Below are 19,842 nucleotides of genomic sequence, written 5' to 3'. Positions count from 1 at the left end.
ATTGTATTTGCTTGCTTGTAACTGAAATAATAGTGGTTAAAATGAGGTGGAAGTTTGACTTTTCTCTCATGTAAAAGATGTCCAGTTTTAATGAAGATGTAGATTTTTTAGAGGTTAAACAGACTGGTTCTTGGTTAAAGGACAGTTAAGTTGTAACCCAGCTATCCTACGAGCAGAAGTTGGTGTTTTGACCACAATGCAAGCTGCATCCTGTAGGTAGATATATAAGAAGATTCAAATGTTTAGGTATTAGGAAGCCCTCTAAATTAAAATACATTTAATATATAATGTATTGTGAAGAAGTGCCTGGATTGGACTTGTTTATTAAATGTCACACTATCTTAAAAAAAAAATAAAAGGATGTTCAGTGTTCAAGAGTTAAACCTAGAACAGCAACTCCACAAATCAATGGACTCAGGCTCCTCTAGTCTTTGTGCTCTTCCATGGGGCTTCCTCTGAGGTGCTGAGCCATGATCCAAGATGGCTGCTGTGCTCAAGAATAGATTGCTAGATGGTAGTTTGTGCCCATTTTTAACTTCACTAGATAATATCAAATTGTTCTGGAAGTCACAATCTTTTCAATCACATAAGGAACATTTAAAAATATTGACTATGAACTAGGCCATAAAGCAAACCTCACACATAAAGAGTCATTATCATACATGCCACTTTCTCTAACTAGAATGCATTAAAATTAGAAGTTAATTTACACTTGGAAATTTTGTGACAGTTTTTTATAAATAATGGATGAATCAAAGAACTCAGCCATATTTAAAATGGGGTAAAAATGACTTATACATGAATATAAGTCATTTTTACCCACAGATATCCAGCAGATATCCACAGATACCACAGATATCCAGCTAAAGTTGCACTTAATGGAAAAGTTATAACCATAAAAATATATGTGAGAAATGCTTGATTCAAGAATAGAGAGGGGAACCTGGCTGGACCAGTCAGAAGAGGGTGTGACTCTTGATCTCAGGGTCGTGGGTTTGAGCCCCCTGTTGGGTGTAAAGATTACTTTAGAAATAAATAAACTTAAAAAAAAAAAAGAGAAAAAAACATGGACATAAACCTAAAAAACTTGAAGAAAAAAAATAATACCTACAGAAGCTAAAACACTAGGAAAAATAAGAGCAAAGACAAACAAGAAAACCAAGAGTTTGTTTTTGAAAAGAGTAATAAAGTAGGATAACTGCTGGCAAGATGACTGAAGAAAAATGAGACAAGATGCAAATATATGATATGAACTATAAAGGGGGCTATAACTATAAATTTATCACAGCTTTTACAAGCCATAAGTATGCTATAAATAATGTATATATCTATAAAACTTAAGTAAATTGAATAATTTTCCAAATATGTAAATCTGAACCGTATGTAAGGCATGGTCCTGCATTTTATTAACTATATATTTATATGTAAATATTATCAAAGAAAAAATGTTAAATATTTTGTAAGTGGTTAACTATGGGTTACAAATTTAGGAACTTTTATTTTTACCCATCCAAGTTTTCTGATTCTCAACAGTAAATATAGATTTTAAAGCCCACTAAGGGCTGGTTGAGGAGGGATGGAGAAAGCCCGCAGAGTTCACAGGATGCTCAGAGTTCACATTCTCGTGTCCCATCATGCACCTCTTGCTCTGACAGGGAGGTCCAGGCCGCTGTGCTGTGTGACATTCCCAAACCCATTCTTTACCCTCCCTTCTTCGGTGAGCTGTTTCTCCAACCTACAGGTTTTCTTACCCTAGGACAGAGACCCTTGCTTCTATGCAGCCTTATCCCATTCCCCTGGACCATCTCCAGTTGCCCAAAGTCCAGGCTTTTGGGGACAGAAGGGGTGAGCACAGGGGGCACAGATACTGTTGGGCCTGGTCAAAGGACACAGGATGTTGGAGTCCCACAGACATGGATTCATACTCCTTGTCTGCCTCTTTCCACTTTCTGAAGTTGGTCCTGTCCCTTAGCTTCCCTCCTCTTCAGTTTGTTGGTGATAATGGCCATGTTCTAAAACGAGGTAAAGAGCCTAGAGCAACCACCATACAGTGGGTGCTCAGTAAATGTGCGTTCTCACCTCTGCTGTTACTTATTTGTCTGTAGTTATAACTAATTTTCTAGTAAGTCTGGAGTGTTGGGAAAGGATGATTCACCTGTGTGCTGCTGTTGCTCAGCGTGTGGGGCTCAGCATTCCTAAACTGGAGCACGGTTGGGGCAAAGAGTTGGAGAGGCAGTGCATATTCCCAATTAATCAGGTTACCCCAGCTAAACGCTGTATTTCCGCTACCAGGAGAAACAGTAGCCAGAACCTTTCCACAGACTATAAACACTTCACTAAGGGAAAGAGGGTATGAATTTTCAGCTGATTGCCCCAGAAGAATGTCAGTGTCCACGGAAGAGAACTGCTTTTCCTTTAAGGAACCACATACAGAGGATAGCAGAAAGTGAGGCTGCCCCCTGCTGGACACAGTAGGGGAAGGCGGAGGGTGAGAAAAGTCATGGAACGAGAATTGGAGAACTTTCTCCAGATGTGCTGGGGGAAGAGATGGCTGCATGAAGGTCTGGACAGGCATGGGGTTGGACATGGCATCACATCAGGTGGGTGGGAATTGAGAATTCAGTCAGAGCAGGAATTCAGAGTCACGGGAGACTTTAAATCTCCCTCTGACCCCATGCTAGTCATTCTTAAAAATTTGGGACACGTGCTAGAGCTTCTGCTATTTGTGATGAATGCCTGAACCATTTGGGAAAAGAGGATTCCAGAAAGCTGGAGGAACTGGTGGATGTCCGGGTTGGCTGTGAAAAGTTGAGTAACGTCATCTCCATGTGCTGGGAGTCTAAAGAAGTAAGTCCTGCAGGTTTGTCCTGGAGTGTTTCAACATTTCCCCTGAGAGCAGAAACTTGAGCTGAACTTTGCCACATTGTGCAGGACTTGGGTAAGAATCTGGCAGATCTTTAAGGGTCTGACTGGGTCTTATGATGAATCAGACCCTAAGAATCAACCTTAGTTTCTCATTGGTCTAAAAATTCCTGTTTGTATGAAGGGTTTCTTTGGGTACTGCTAACCATATCCTTCTCTGCAAATTTAGAAATTCCTCTTCTAAGAGGCTGCTGCTCCTCTCACCTCTCTGGCTGCCTCTGCTGCTCCTTCTTCCCTTGACCCTCTCCTGGCAGTTTGAAGGTAGGCCCACTACCCCTCCTAGGAGCCTTCCCTCACCTGGCTACTCACTCAGTTCATACTCACCACATCCATTCCCAAGGTTGTGCCTCTTCCATAAGGTGAGGGACTCTCAAGATGAAGACCATAGCAGCTGTGGTTTGGATACTCACTTCCCAATGAATGTCCTGAGAGCCCTCAACTCACAGTATCCCAGATAATGAGATACTCTCCTTCCCTCTCATCTATTTAGACTACTGATGACTTGATGGCATGACAATGTTCCCAGTCACTAGGACTAGACCCTTCATGGTGACAGGTAACTCCTGTCCTGCCTCATCACCTGCATCCAGCCACCCTCTCATCTCCCACACTGTACTGCAGACAGTGTGGGCTCTTGGGGGGGACTGCAGTTGACCCCTCTGTGTCTTTCTTAGGTATCAACCATTCCCATCCCTCCACAAACTCTTATCTTTGTCCGAACCTTAGGGTGAGATGTAATGTTTGTCCCCATGATGCTTTACCTAATTCCCCAGCCCAGCATATTGCCCCTCTCCTATCGACCCTCTATACAGTTTACCCACATATTCTCATGTTGCACAGGATGCTTTCTTTGTATCCCCCATCTACACTGTGAGCTCAGTGTCAGTAGGATGTTTATCTGATTCTTGCCCTTTATTCCCTCAGGGTCTGGTATATAACTGGGGCCAATAAGTAGATTTTGTGGCCATCAACACCCTTTGTTTATCCTTGCCTATCTCCCCAGCTTGTGGATAACTTTCTTGAGGACTGAACTAAGCATGATTCAGCTCTGTGTGACAGCAGCTGAGCACCGTGCTGGCTTGACCTAAGTATAAGTGTTGAAGTGAATGGTTGAAGGTAACCCCATTAATCACTTAGTGTTTACTGTACCTCGAAGAACTGTAACATTGAAAGATTTGGATAAAGCAGGGGAGCCTTTATCCAAATGATAAAGAGGGGCTAGAGATGGAGATGAGACTCTAGGAGAATGTAGTATGACAGGAGAGGAAGACTTTAGATGAAGAGAGGAATCAAAGAAGAAGAGAACTTGTTCGACAGCGTGGAGGTCTTTGGGAGGCTATGGAGAATGATTTTTCTTTGGGTGGGAGGAACAGAAGCCATTTTGGAGTACACAGAGGAGGAGATGTAGAAATGGAGAAAAATAGTATCAATAATTTTTCAAGTACTCTGCCTATAGAGAGGAGGAGCTATGGAGAGGAGAAAAGATATAAAAGTGGGATCGAGAGGGACTTTTCTTTTACAATGGGATACACCAAACTGTATATGAAAGCTGAAGGAGTGGATAAAGAACTAAAAAACTTAACTACATAAAAAATATTTTTGCATGATACAAGCAGGTAAAACTCCTGGAAAGAACATTTGAAACACACCTAATAGGTGTAATGCATGGTCTGGACTCTACAAACTGAGATGCAAAAAAATGTTATTTTATTTTCTTAACTGCATTCAACTTGCTCTTCAGCCCTCATTTCTGTTTGCAGAAGACAGCCCCATCAAAAACCACAACAATTAGAATATCCTCTCAGTGTAACTTAGTTGTTTTCAATGTATTCATCCCTAAAGCCCAGATCATCTTTTCTATCTTCAAAGAATCCATCCCTTCTCGGTGCTTCCCTCGACTTTTGTACATACTTCTCTTGATCACCATCACACGGTAATTACATACAGCACAACTGTATGTCCAACTTGACCTTGGATTTGTTGAGAGCAAGGACATTCTCAGGGTCTAATATATGCATGTTGCTTGTGTATATTTGTTGACTCTTGTCAGTTAATAGTCATTTAAGTCCCCTATGTGCTACAGTGTTTGTAGTATTAGGTGGGACTATTTCTGCATTTGCCACATTCCTAAAAAGCATGTTGCAGTAATTAAACTATTTATTCCTGCTTGGGAGTTTTTTCAAGTCTCAAATTTCTCTTTGATTCCTCCTCCATCCACTCCTCCTCTTTCTCCTCTTTCTTTTTAACTGAAATAAGCTGAAATAAACAGAAAGACGCACAAAATTTAAGTGTGTACTCACTGAATTTTTTTTTTTTTTTTGAGGGGGAAGAGGCAGAGAGAGAAGTGGGAAAGAGAATCTTGAGCAGGCTCCACACCCAGCACAGAGTCAGAGGTGGGGCTCGATCTCACTACTTGAGATCATAACCTGAGCCAAAACCAAGAGTCAGATGCTGAACCGACTGAGCCACCCAGGTGCCCCAAAGTGAAATTTGACATGCATGTGCACCCAAGCTATCCCTCTCAGACCCAGATCCAGAACATTTTCTGGCTTCCTTGATGCCCCTTCCTAGCCAGACTTTACCTTCTCCAAACATAGCTGTGCTCTGATTTCTAGCACCATAGACTAGCTTTGTCTGTTTTTGAACCTCATGTAGATTGATTCATACACCTTGCATTCCTTCGTGTCCAGCTTTTTTTGTTCAACATGATGTTTGTGAGATGCAAACATATTGATCATTCTTTTTCATGGCTACGAAGTAATTTTGTCTGAATGGTGATTATGGTTTTAGTACCAAACTATTATTACCATTATTATTATTTTAGAGAAAAGGCCTTTCCTAAACCTAGACTAATATTTTGCTATAGATATGTTTGGTTTTATAATATTTTTCCTACCCTAAGTGGGTCATTAAAACATAAATGAGAGGGGCACCTGGGTGGCTCAGTGGGTTAAAGCCCCTGCCTTCGGCTCAGGTCATGATCCTAGGGTCCTGGGATCGAGTTACACATCAGGCTCTCTGCTTCAGCGGAGAGCCTGCTTCCCCCTCTCTGTCTGTGCCTGCCTCTCTGCCTACTTGTGCTCTCTGCCAAATAAATAAATTAAAAAAAAATAAATGAGAAAGTATTCATTTTCAGAAAACATGATTAACAAGTATGCAAATAAAAATAAACCCTTAATTTAGTTCCTTTCCACAGAGTTGGGCAAGACATTGATCTTCCAGATTCAGGGTGTAAGGCAAGGCTGAATGTTAATTTTGAACTATGGAAATAGCAGGAAGTAGGCTTCTTGAGTAGGAAGCTCCCAGCCTGATGTGCTGTTTTATGTCTCCCCTTGCTACAACGATTTCTAGTGAGATGAGTCAGAAAACGACTAAGGAGGGTCCCAGACTCTCCAAGAACCAGAAGTTTACAGAGCACTTCAGCATACATTGCTGCCCACCATTCACCTTCCTCAACTCCAAGCGTGAGATCGTGGATCGGAAATACAGCATCTGTAAAAGTGGCTGCTTCTACCAGAAGAAAGAAGAGGACTGGATCTGCTGTGCCTGCCAGAAGACCAGGTAAGTGGTCTGCACTGCCCACTCAGCACCTGGCTGAGTACTGGCCTGCGGTCTCTCAGCAACACGCCCCCATCCTGTTCCGTTCGGTGATTTCTGGGCTGCTCTTCCCCTAATGCCCTGCAGTCCGCTCCTGGTTAGGTTCTGCCACTGGAAGGTTCTGAAGGGCCATCGAAAGGCGGGAGGGGGAGCAGGGCCTGCCTCCCTGTTTCCAGCTCCTGTCAGTATCCCTTAAGCAGCAGAAGAGAGCCATGGCGCCAGCCTCCAGCTTCTTTTGGCCCCCTCAGCACCAGACGCCGTGCAACGTCCCCTCAGAGGCCCAAGCTCCAGCCAGCTGTACCCCCCGCGGTGGTCAGAGCGCCAGCCAAGCCACGGTCCCCTCCGAGGTCTGAGCGTCAACCACGCCCCCGCCCAGAGGTCCGACCACCACCAGCCAAGCAGCGCCCCCCTCAGAAGTCCAAGCAGCCGCCGCGCAGCAGCCCCCAGAGAGGGCCAGGCACCAGCCGTGGGGGGTCCCCCATCAAAGCTTCTAGGTTCTGGTAACACCATCTCTTCCCTTTTGTTCCCCCAGCCCTAAGGTTAGTAGTTGCCTCCTGTGTTTACTAACATCTGGGTTACCTCAGTGGCCCTCTCTTGACCTTACCAAACCTGTGTCAATTCCCTGCATTAAATCCCCTCATTGGAAATACCTAGTGTGGCTTGTTTTCCTCATAAAGCTGCCAGTACAGTACTTCAGATGGCAGTATCCATTGCTGCTTTTGTCTAGGAGGACTGCAATTAATTAATTTATCAACTCAGAGTATCCACCCCAGTAACAGATTGTGAGACTGAGGCCATTCATTGCTGTGCCTCAGAGAGGAGGAAGGGTGACTCTAGGGATATCTGTGCATGTGTAAAAATGCATGTTTAAAAACGGAGAGGTTTAGCCAGTTCATTTATCCATCCTTCTGACACACTTCATCTGATGTTAATCTCAGTGGCAAGATCATTTATTCATTTATTCAGTCATTCAACAAACTTGCATACCAGAGTTCCATATCTCATGCAGGGGCATGGGAATACAGCAGCGAACAAGCTAGGTTGTGACTCACCAGGGTGAAACAAGAGAATGGTTGGTCAAAGTGTAGGGCAATATTGCCTTAATATTGTCATAATCAGTAAGTACACTGGGCTGTAGGAGCCTGGAGCAGGCTTCTCATCTGGAGCCTCACAGAGAAGGTTAGGGTAGGGTAAGCAGAGGAAAAAAGGAGGCTGTGCAGAGGGAAAAAGTGAGCCAGAGACATGTTTATCTGTCCCATCTGAGGCAGGTCAGGTTCTTCCTCCTCCTCTTCCTCCCTCCTCCTCCTCCTTCTTCTTCTCTTTTTCCTTCTCCTCCTCCTCCACCTCCACCTCCTCCTCTACCTCTTTCTCCTCCTTCCTCTTCTTCTTTTTTAAAAAATATATTTTAATTTTAGATAAGTTTTAGGTTCATAGCAAAATTGAGTGGAGAGTACAGAGATTTTCCATATACTCCCTGCCCAAACACATGGCAGGCCAATCTTTTAGTCCTTTTAATATTTGAAAATGAACTGTTTTTCGGGTTAATAGTGGGTGCTCGTGGTATTTGAGATTCTCATACTTATTCTGCATAGCATGTTACTATGTGTTCATGTCATGCACTGTTTACCAGTTTAGGATGCAGAAGAATCAACTCAGGATCATGTTAGAAATACCCCCAGAGAATCTAATTCCTTGGGTCACTAATGAGGTCTGGAGATGTATATTTCCAAAAAGCAGCACCTCCATCCCAGCATAGTGACACAGGTGGTACACAGACCACCCTTTGAGAAGCACTGATGCTTTCATCCATAATAAATAATCCACATTATCTGTAATGTGCAATAAAGACATGTGGAAGGAGCCATGTGTATGACACCAAAAGTGAAAGAATTAAAAAGATGCAAGATCAGGTTAATTTGTGAAGGAGGTAAGAGGCTGCCGTCTTTAACCCTGGAATAGGAAGTTGTGTGCCGGGTTACCTAGTCATTAATCAAGATGTCCCTGGGAGCCTGAGTCCAAGGGTGATGGCCAGGTAAGTTAAGATATGTGGAACTGGTTAGGAAGTGTGAGAAGCAGAGGAAACTAATTGGATACATGGCAGATCATCTCGGGGGGTGGCTTCAAGCCACCATTTGCAGTGAGTTGTGTGATGGCTGCTTGGGTGGCTGGGAATTCAAGCAGGACACAGATGGAAGACCACGAAGGCCAACTTCATCTGTCTGCACCCATCCTGCTGGTTTTATCCACCTGAACTCCAGAGACATCTTAATGTTGGTGTAACTTGATTCCCCGAGTTAACAGTTCTTACTAGGTTTCCGGCTGTCCTTGCCTCCTCAGTCCTTGTTGTTCACTGGGACAGCGGACCTGAAAACCCCTGTTCGCAATGGTCCACAACACTGAGGGTGCACCATTTCAGCCCTTCTCGAGACGCTCATTTTTCCTTCTCAGATTTCCAAATGTTCTGAGGAAATGCATTAGAGCCATTGCTTCACCACATTGTTTATTCCCTCTGTTGCTACTGATTGGCTGTTCCCAAATCAAAGGGGTGGGAAGGTTAATGGGGAAAAAAAATCACTCTTAAGCAGAGCTACTAAATTGCACTTGGAGAAAAGGTCAATAAAGAGCTTTTAAACAGATTTTCTGAGATGGTGCCATTCCCATTCCTGAGTTCTGACCTTTAAAGGTTAAATAAATACTGACAGAGGCCTACTGGATCCTTAGTAGCTCCCTTGGATAGATCTCAAAAAACAGAGATTATTTAAATCTTAGGATCTGATTGGTGTAATTCCTTGCAACCTGATTGAACATGGTAGCATTCTTGTATCTGATGGGAGGAAACCCTGGATCTTCCTCTTAATTTATTCTACTTTCAATTCCTCAAGATTTTAGGATTTCACAGGTCATCCTTGTTTAGGGTTAACACATGTTTCCTGGGCCAAGCCTCTCTTGGCTCCTCGGTGCTCTGCTTTAGGTGCAGGTGATCTGCACTTTGACTCATTCTTTCACAAAATGTCTTGTACCCATTGAGCCCTGCACACCAGAAGCTTGGAGAACCAATCTATTTCTACATGTATTTTCAAGCCTATTCATCAAGATCATGCGCACAGCACTGCACCAAGCTCTGGGCAATCAAAGGAAATGATGTATGCCCCTGGTCTAGCTGCTCATGGTATTTATGAGTGGCCCCTCCCTCAGTGATGCTGCTCTTCCCTCCAAGAACTACCCGAAGCTTGGCTGCTTCCATCCTGCCTGGTCCCTGCCTGGTCCCTCCCCTCCTCCAGCTGCTTTTTACCCTCTTGTCTCACTTCAGCAGATGATAAAATCAAAGCCCAGGAAAGTAGCTGATTGCTGGAGGGTTAAGGTTCTAAGTGGTTTCAGGCTCTCCACAGAATTTGATCTTTCAGAGACAGAGTGCTTTAACTTTGAGTCTCATATTGAAGCAAGCAGGGTTTGGTGTTTTATTGACCATGCATTGTCCTGAGAGACATGGCAGTGCATTGCTTCCAAAGGTTAGGACAAGCCCACTCACTGAATGACAACATACTGGTTACATTAGTAATGGAGTAGAAAACATTCTACTTTCCCTTTGTCACTGTAGAAGAAGAAATATATATATAGTACACACACCCACACACACACATATAGTTTTGAGCTTGCTTGAAATTATTAGGAGTGACAAACAACATGCATGTTTATAATGCAATTATAAACACTTACATACTCAACAAGCTAGAATTTACTTCTGAAGATCACTGACCCAGAGCAATTACTCTGATGGTCTGATGGTCTGAGTGTGCACTGACAGAACCAGGTATTGGGGCTAAGCTTCAACTGTTAGATGGGGGTACCTGTCTCCTTTTCAGGTGTGCAGACCCAAACTTACTCCAGACAACTTCTATGTCCTTTCTTTGTCCTTCCTGATACCAAAAGGTACACTCTGCACTTTGTTCTTCTGGAAAACCATGGATCATTTTCTCTTTCTTTGCACAAGACTGGCTAAACTTGTCCTTCCAGTCCCTTTTCTGAGCCTTCCCTGTATTTACACAAGCAAAAACACTGACTTTGTACTCATGTCTTAGAAATAATTTCTTACATGCTTGTGGAAAAACGTCACCCAGGCATATATTATGCTTAATTGTATCCTTATGTTTACACCCTGGCAATCTATTTTTGGTCTCATCAGCCAAACAGAATCAGAAATTCATCTACCATTCCCCAGGTAATGGCAGAGTTAAGAAAAGGGCCTGAGCACTTTGCTCTTAGATCAGGCTCCGGTGATTCTGCCTGCCTCTCAGATCGCATTACTGCTTTTGTGAGTTTGGATGACTGAACCCTTGAGTCTTGCCCTACCTAAGTCATTAATTCCTTCCTGACCAGAAGCAGGCTTCTACACATCGTGGTGTTCCCCAGAGCATAGTGCCTGTGTAGAGCAAGTACTCACAGAGGCCTGGGTGAACCAGAGAGGTCTCTGGTTCAATGAGCTGTGTCTGTTCTTCTATTCTGACAACTCCTGCCTGGTCCTTAATTTAGACCACATGATTAACTACTCTCTCTAACAGCCTTAATGCCATTGTTGTCCATCATACAGCCACAATCATCCCACAAATCCCTCCCCTACATCAAGCTGATGGCCATGTGCTCTACTCCAACTTCCAGCTGCTGAGTCCATTCATGGATGTGGAGAGTTGCTGAGCACAGCCAGGAAAAGCCTATAGCCTATAAGTGTTGGTGGATGAGCACCTGCCTCTCTCCAGACTAGTTTTCTTCCACCAGCCCCAACATGTTTGTTATGATATGCATCTGTCTTTCAATCCTTCTTGTTAGGGGAGAAAGCATTTTTTTTCCTGAGCAGTTCAACCCCTCGTTTCTTCTGCTTATGTGTGATCTGTGTAATCTTCCTCTCCCCACTCATGTTTCCTCCAGGGTCTTGCTGAACCTCCCTGACAACTTCAGCCTTTTTCTATTGTCTAAAGAGAAAGCACTTTAGCTTTTAAACATGTTGAGCTGTCTCTTAATGACTGAGTTTGCCTCTGGCCCTGTCCTATCTCTTCTCTTCTCAGGCAAATTTTTAAAAATAGTGTAAATTCATCACCTTAACTTCTCTACATTGCATTTACTCTTCAACTTACTTTGCTCTGATTCTTCCCATAGCACCTCAATGGAATTTCTCCTGTGCAGGTTCCTACAGCAGCAACAATGCAAGGGCAGGCAGTTCATTGGGGCAAGGAAGGTAATGCTGGAGGAACAGGGAAGCGTGATGGGAAAGGAAGCAGCTGATTCTATGTTATCAAACCACTTCTCACTGTGGGTTCCTGGGGCTTAATCCTGCTAAGGAGCCCTAGAAGCCAGTATAAGATGTGCACTCAGTTTTCCTATCTAAGCAGTAGGTCAAGGAACTGGGTTATTCATACACCAGGTCCTGTCCGTCATTGGTCAACCAATGCCACTTCGAGAGTGGAGGTATTAATTTCTTGACCCTGTGCCCTACCAAGCAGATGGCAAAGTGGGCTACAGCAGCAGGAAATAGCCCACAGACAGAGAAAGGCATCTGGAAATTCAGCCAATGTGCATACAGTGGTAAGGGTGAGGAAGCATAGACAAAGTCCCAATAACATCTGCTCTAATGGCTTCCCTATGCTCTTTGTGCTGCTTTACTTGATAAATGCTGAACCCTGTCTTTATATCAACGGTACTGTCTGTTAAATTTGTTGACTACTCACTCAGTCATTAAATTTTTTGTACTCTTGCCTTCCATGACCCTCCTGTTTCATAATTCTCTTTGTGGACTTTCCTTCTGTCCTTATTGTGAATCCTTCCTTTCCTGCTAATTGATAAACCTTGGAATCTGCTGGGGTTCCATCCTGAGCCTGCTGCTTGGGAGATTTTTCCTTCTTTCATGACTAGCACACTGATGACTTTCAAACCTTACTCCAGCCCTAACATTAAATTCACATTTGGCCTGTTAGTCCAGCAGATCACTCTGGATGTTGCCAAACCCAGCAGTTTCCACTTGACTGCATTCCCATGAAGACTTGCTCATTCTCTCATTTCATCTCATTTCACCCATGTTGAAAACCTAAGCACCATCTTAACTTTCAAACATCCCCAACAAATGATGGCTAATTTTACTTCTAGAATTTTTTTTAAACTATAACTTAGAGTATGCTAAAAGTTGATGAGAAGGTGTATGGACATGAGCGTGAGACTGAAAATAAAAGAGGGGGAATGGAGATCGTTGATAGAGTAAAGCTCCTTCACAGTATGTGTGGAGACTGGCCTTTGATGGGAGCAGGAAAAAACATTCAGTTTTGCAAAGGAGAGAGAGACACATTAATGGTCATTACGATGAAGGCAAGTTCTACCCAAAGATGAAAGAGCTGGGGGGAGTTGAGAAAATTAGGGTAGGTTTTGAATACCAGAGACCAGGCTGGAAAAGTACTGAGGGCTAGCTGAGCTCTGATCCTTGGAGCTGCATCTGAATCTTTTTTTCTTATGGAATTTATTCTCCAGGGAGGGAAACAAATTATCATCTCCACAATTGACAATGGAATCATTCAATTCCACATCAAGTCTGCTTTTCTTACAGCTTGCTTTGTCTAATGTTCCCACAAGTGTTCTTAAACTTCACTAGGTGTTGCTAGTGCTCTGACCCTTGTTTTTCCTTCTACATTCATTAGACTCCCTTTTTCCCTCTGGCAGTTTGATTTTACATTTATTATATTGTATAGTATTGTATTGTATTATAGATTAGCCAATTTATTTAAACTAAAAAAACCCCAGCACTCATTTCTCCTTCCCCCTACTCCCCACCCTCCACCTTTGGCAACCATCAATCCATTCTCTTTATTTCCCTCAGTGTAATGCCCTTAAGGCATATCCATGTTGTTGCAAATGGCAGGATCTCATTCTTCTTTATGACTGAATAATATTCCACTGTAGATATAAGCCACAGTTTCTTTATCCATTCATCCATTCATCCATTGATGGACACTTAGTTTGTTTCCATATCTTGTCTTCCATATCTTGGCTATTTTAAATAATTCTGCCTATATCTCTTTGAGAGGTGCCTATATCTCTTTGAGTTAGTGTTTTCATTTTCTTTGGGTGAATACCCAGAAATGAAATTGCTGGATCATATAGCTGTTTTATTTTATTTTTTTAGAAAACTCCATGCTCTTTTCCATAGTGTTTGCACCAATTTACATGCCCACCAACAGTGCACAAGGGTTGCCTGTTTTCGACATCTTTACCAACACTTATTATTTCCAATCTTTTCGGTAATAGCCATTCTTACAGGTGTTGATGGTATCTCATGTGTTTTTGATTTGCATTTTTCTGTTGATTAGTGATGTTAAAGATCTTTTCATGTACCTGTTGGCCATCTGTATGTCTTCTCTGAAAAAAAAAAAAGTCTATTCAAACTCCTTTCTTCACTTTTCTCCCTTTCTAAATTAGAAGCCATGGCTCAACATTTTAATCTCTTTCAAAAGCACCCTGAAGTCCACTACCCTCTGAATATCTGTCTCATGTCTTTGGGAGAACTCTAACTTTGGGTGAATCCAGCCATCTGTCTTCACCATGTCTGTTTCCAGGCAGCTGTGTCTCATTGGAAAATAACACATATCAGGAAAGCAGTAGTTGGGTATAAGCAGGATTATGCTCATCATATCACCTAGCACTATTAACTTTGGGGCAGTCATAGTTCAGTTATGTGCATTCAGATAAAGGAGAAAGGCATGGACCCCAAAAGTGTCATATATATGTATGTAATACACCCACCCACCCCCACACATAACCTACATATGTCAGGTTTATCGAGATATAATTTGCATGTGGCAGCATTCGACTTTTTTGGCAAACAGTTCTAGACACACAATCATGTAACCACCATCACAATTGAGACATCAGGTATTTTCATCACCTCATCCCCCCACCAAATTTCCCTCATATTTCCTCTTTGCAGTCAATCCCCAAACGCCTGACAACCAACAATCTTTTCTGTCCCTATAGTTCTGTCTTATAAGTCTAAAATGTCATATAAATGGAATTATACAGTATGTACCCTCTTGAGTCTGTCTTCTTTAACTTAGCGTAATGCATTTGAGATTGAAACATGTTGTTGCATGAATCAGCAGTTTTTTCATTTTTATTGCTGAGTAATATTCCGTTATATGCATGTACCTATCATAGTTTTCCATTAACCAGTTGAAGGGTATTTAGATTGTTTCCAGGTTTTGGTGATTATGAATAAACCTGCTGTAAACATTCATATGAGTGTAAGTTTTCTTTTCTCTTGAGTAAATAACTAGAACTGGTATTGCTGGGCCATGTGGTAGATATATGTTTAAATGTGTAAGAAACTGCTAAATTGTTTTAGACAGTGGTTATATTATTTTGTATCCCACTAACAATGTGGGATGTTCTGCATTTTGTCAGCTTTTAAAATTTTACCCATTCCAGTAAATGTATAGTGCTATCTCATTGTAGTTTTAATTTTGTATTTTCTTAATGATTAGTGACATTGAACATCTTTAAATGAACTTACATATCAACCACCAAAGTTCGGTGATATTTACTAGTCAAGTGTGTGCTCAATCTTTTTGCCCATTTTAGGGGTGCCTGGGTGGCTCTGTCATTAAGTGTCTGCCTTCAGCTCAGGTCATGGTCCCAGGGTCCTGGGATCAAGCCCCACATCTCTCTGCTCATCGGGAAACCTGCTTCTCCCTCTCCCACTCCCCCTGCTGGTGTTCCCTCTCTTGCTGTGTCTCTCTCTGTCAAATAAATAAATAAAATCTTTAAACAAAAGATCTTTCGCCCATTTCAGAAAGTTGGTTGCTATTTTTCTTATTATTGTGCTTTTGGAGTTTAAAAATATATCTGGATATATATTAAATATATAATCAAATATAAGAAATTAAATATATTTATCAAATATATGTTTTGCAAATATTTTCTCCCAGTCTATGGCTGGCTTGACTTGTTTTCTCATTTTCTTAACAGTGTCTTTTGAAGAACTAAAATTTTAAATTTTCATGAACCCCAATTTATCAATTTTTTCCTTTTATAGATAATGTTTTTTGTATTATATGTAAGAATTCTTTGCCTAACCCAAGGTCCCAAAGATTTTTTTCCTATGCTTTCTTCTAGAAATCTAAAACTTTAGGTTTACATTTACATTATTGTCCATTTTGAGTTAATATTTTGTAAATAGTGTGAAGTATGGATTGAGGTTCAATTTTTTTTTTTTTTTTTGCACATGGACATTTAGTTTTCCAACACCATTTATTGAGAAGATTCTCCACTGAATTACTTTTGCAATTTTGTCAAAAATTGGTTGACTAAATGTATGAGTTTATTTCTGGACTTTCTATTCTGTTTGTTAATTTATGTATCCTTCTTTTACCAACTTTATTACTATAGCCTTACAGTAAGTATTGAAATCAGTTTAGTGTGAATTCTCCAACACTGTTCTTTATTTTTGAAATTTGTTGTGATTATTCTAGTTCCTCTACTTTCCCCTACAAAATTTAGGGTCATTGTGTGAATTTATACAATATATTCTGGTAGAATTGAATGGGGTTGTGTTGAGTTGATAAATCAACGTGGTGAAAACTGTAACAATATTGAATCCGTGGACATGGTATATCTGCCCATTCATTTAGACCTTTTTTGTTTTGCATTTTCAGCATACAGATACTGTACATATTTTGTTTGCTTTATAATGAAGCACTTCATGCATTATATACATAAAAATATATACTATATATAAAATATAATTGATATATAAATACATATCAATGTATATAAAATATATAAAATATAATTGTCAATATATAAAATTTATTTAACAATATATAAAACATAATTGATTTTTGTATAGTGATCATGTATCTTGTGATCTTGCTAAACTGAGTCTAGTTCTTTTTCTGGGGCAGACTCTGGGATTTTCTACATTGACAATCATGTCCATGAATTTTTTTGGTGCTTTTTTTTTCTTTTTCAATATGTATGCTTAATTTTTGTATGGTTTAAATTACGATTTCACTTGAAGATTTTCTTCTTAGAGAAATATTTTAACAAGATTAAGTCCTTACAAAATTGGCTTTCTGGAACATTAAAGGAGGCTAGAACCCAAATTAGATGTTCTGTTACGTGGAGAGTCTTTATAATTTTCATCCCTCAAAGCTGTGCTACAATAAGATGACTAGGACATTTTATATAAGATTTGACTTTTGTGTAATAATGACCTATTATTTTCCTGTTTTGACTTGTCAATGAGGATGATGTACAGAGTATTTCATGTAGGCATAGAACTCCTTCTCTCCTGTGTCTGCAGACTCATCATATTGTCATTTCTTTTTTTTTTTTTAATATGGTGGTTCTATTTGTAACTTGTTTGTTTGTTTCCTTTATTTTTATTTATTTATTTATTTATTTATTTATTTTCAGCATAACAGTATTCATTGTTTTTTCACCACACCCAGTGCTCCATGCAATCTGTGCCCTCCCTAATACCCACCACTATATTGTCATTTCTAAGGAGTTGGCATAGCCTTTTGACTTAAGGGTCTTCACACTTCTTGCTATCAGATGGCCACCTCTCCCCTCGGCTTGTCTTGTACTTCCATTACTACATTTCAGACACAATAGTGTGCATCTCTCTTGCCAGAATCTGCATGAATCAGGACCTGGGACTCTTAACACTTATATCCCCAGGACCTGATTCAGGGGTTGGCTGATGTTACTGAGTGATAAGACCTGTAAATACAACCTAGTTGTCATTCTGGCACAGTGGGAAGGGCAAAGACTCTGACATCAGGTTTGAATCCAAGCTCTGCTGTCTGTCAAAGTTATTCTTTGAAGGTTATATTTTTCCCATTTGTAAAATGAGGATTTTACCTTCCTCATCAGTTATTAGTGTAAAGTGCATAGTTTATCATCTTATACTGTTAGGTAAGCAGATGTTATTAGAACTGTTATTTAATAGATACATTGTGTCATTTAATCCTGGCAACTAGCAGATCCTCCCCAACTCAGTTGCTTCCCCTTGTTGAATTGGAGTTCATGAGCTATTGTTGCACAATTTGGCTACCCCTAGTGGCACCCATGTAGCTGCCATTGCCAGTGGAGGGCTAATTAGATAATAAGGTGCTCACACCATCTAAGATGCCACAGTGGCTGATTGCAGTGCTACCTGCACAGGGTGATGCCTGGATTTGTGGTCTTCCATGTCAGTGCCAGCACCCAGGGTTTCATATCTAGCATGATTTATGGGACATTCTATTATGAATAGGCTGTCATGCCTCGAGTTCATGGAAGCAATCCAGAAAATGTAGAGATTTTCTTCTCAAACTTCCAGGGATGTGTTCCAACCTTCTCCGGCTATAATTTATTCTACAAGTTAAAATAAAGTATTTATTCTTTTATTCTTCTTGGTATCCAGCCCTGTTAGCTTGATATATAATTTTGGGTTTTGGAAAATGGTATTGCTAACACCTGAATATGAATCTTATTTCTAATTTTAAACACCCCCCTCAGTTATAGGAAAAACTGTGTTTCTCATAAGTTTAGTTTTCAGTGTTAAAAGTATGGCACATTTCTTTTTTAATTAAATTAAATTTTATTTTATTTTTTCATTGTTTATGCACCACACCCAGGGCTCCATGCAATATGTGCCCTCCTTAATAACCACGACCGGGTTCACCCTTTCCCCCTCCCTCCTCCCCTCCAAAACCCTCAGTTTGTTTCTCAGAGCCCACAGTCTCTCACCCTTCATCTTTCCCTCCAATTTACCCCAATTCGCTTTTCCTTTCCTTCTTCTAATGTCCTCTGTGTTATTCTTTATGCTCCACAAGTAAGTGAAACCATATGATAATTGACTTTCTCTGCCTGACTTATTTCACTCAGCATAATCTCCTCCAGTCCCATCCATGTTGATACAAAAGTTGGGTATTCCTAATGTGTGTATCTTGGTGGGGTTTTTTCTTGCTTGATTTTTAAATTAAGAACTTTAATGATGTTCTGAAACTATTTGACATGGCCTCATTTCCAAGGTAGTCACATAGAGTTCTGCTGTCTAAATAAATTGTGGTTAATAAAATGTAATCCCTCAGTTGGAGAACAAGCTTGCAAGCAACTGTTTGGAGACACATATTTATAATGTTTTTACTGGGTGTTGTTTATCTCCTGAACACAATCTGTTCCCCATCAAAATAGCAACATGTTAATATCGCCACAATTTTATGATGTGAGTTTAAATACCTTAATGTATATAAATGTACATCATGTCTTTATGCCTATTGTCAGTAAAACTAGTTTTTTTTTTTTAAGGAGTGGAGTGGCATTTTTTATTTCCTTTGTATTTTTCTGTGTCTTAAAATTATCTGCAATGATTAAGCAAAAAAGCAATAATTATTGTACAAGAAATAGAACTTCAAAAGAATAATTTTTCCTAGGCTTAGGCCAGGAAAAAGTTAACATATTATTTTGGCCAGATACTACCAGATTTGGGAAGTTAAGAAAAGAAATTCTAAGGCTAGATTTCCCAGAGAAATAATAACCCTAAATGTATCTACAAATTCACAATTATGTTAACTGAGCACAGAGAGAATGTTCATCACTTAGAAACGCTATGGATTTTTGTTTCTCTTTGTAAACCAGATTGAAAAAGAGGAGCAAGCCAACCCCACGGAAAAAGTGAGGGAGGAGTTTCAAGTGAATGGACCACCTCAGGACCTGGACTCACTGCTTCTTGACTCACGTGCTCTTGGGCAAGTCACCTAGCTTCAAACATGGTGCAGGGGCAGACACCTGCTGATGTGGCAACTACCAATGCCCACAGTCCCCTCGGTGCAGGGGCTCCTGGGCAGCCTGCCTGGAGGTGAGAGGGGGAATCTCTATGTGTCATACTCCAGTTGGTGGGTCCCAGCAGTGCCCCCTTGGGCTCCAGATCTCAGTACATGGCTTTTTTGGTCTCAGCTGCAGTCCTTTCTTTCCCAGAACATGCACAGACCTCCAGAGTCTTTGGACCAGGATAGTCAGGTGCCAGCCCTTTTGTTGTCCTCCAATATCTTTTCCCCTCTATCTTTGGCATCCTGTTACCTAGTTTGACATTTGATTCTTGGTCTTCTTTGTAACTAATCCTCTGCCTGGTTCCTCTCTTTCCCTGTGCCATTTGGTTTCCATCTGACCTCTTTAACCAGTTCCCCTGTACTAGCACACAGTCAGAGTTACAGTTGGCTCTGGGGAAGATCCAAGTTCTTTTGAGTAAGATATTAGGCTAGCAGATGAACCAGACATGCAAGGAAATTCCCAAGAAGGGTA

The 19,842-nt window shown here is 40.9% G+C and overlaps 1 protein-coding gene across 3 annotated transcripts; it reads left to right on the top strand.

Annotated features, from left to right (window-relative positions):
* Nucleotides 1-6,277: 6,277 nt before the first annotated feature.
* MOBP (myelin associated oligodendrocyte basic protein) lies at nt 6,278-19,219 on the top strand (the record flags this gene model as incomplete). Of its 3 annotated transcripts, XM_080816586.1 has the most annotated exons (3): nt 6,278-6,483; nt 6,768-7,013; nt 19,180-19,219. In XM_080816586.1, 3 exons carry the CDS (start codon nt 6,278-6,280, stop codon nt 19,217-19,219), a joined length of 492 nt encoding a protein of 163 aa, XP_080672712.1. The 3 variants fall into 3 exon arrangements, with proteins under 3 accessions (XP_080672712.1, XP_080672713.1, XP_080672711.1); XM_080816587.1 differs by lacking the exon at nt 19,180-19,219 and having other exon boundaries at nt 6,774-7,023; XM_080816585.1 differs by lacking the exon at nt 19,180-19,219 and having other exon boundaries at nt 6,696-7,023.
* Between the last annotated feature and the right edge of the window lie 623 nt (nt 19,220-19,842).

Source organism: Martes martes, assembly GCF_963455335.1.
Source record: "Martes martes genome assembly, chromosome: 1".
Taxonomy (NCBI): domain Eukaryota; kingdom Metazoa; phylum Chordata; class Mammalia; order Carnivora; family Mustelidae; genus Martes; species Martes martes.
This window is presented reverse-complemented; position numbering and strand designations above follow the sequence as displayed.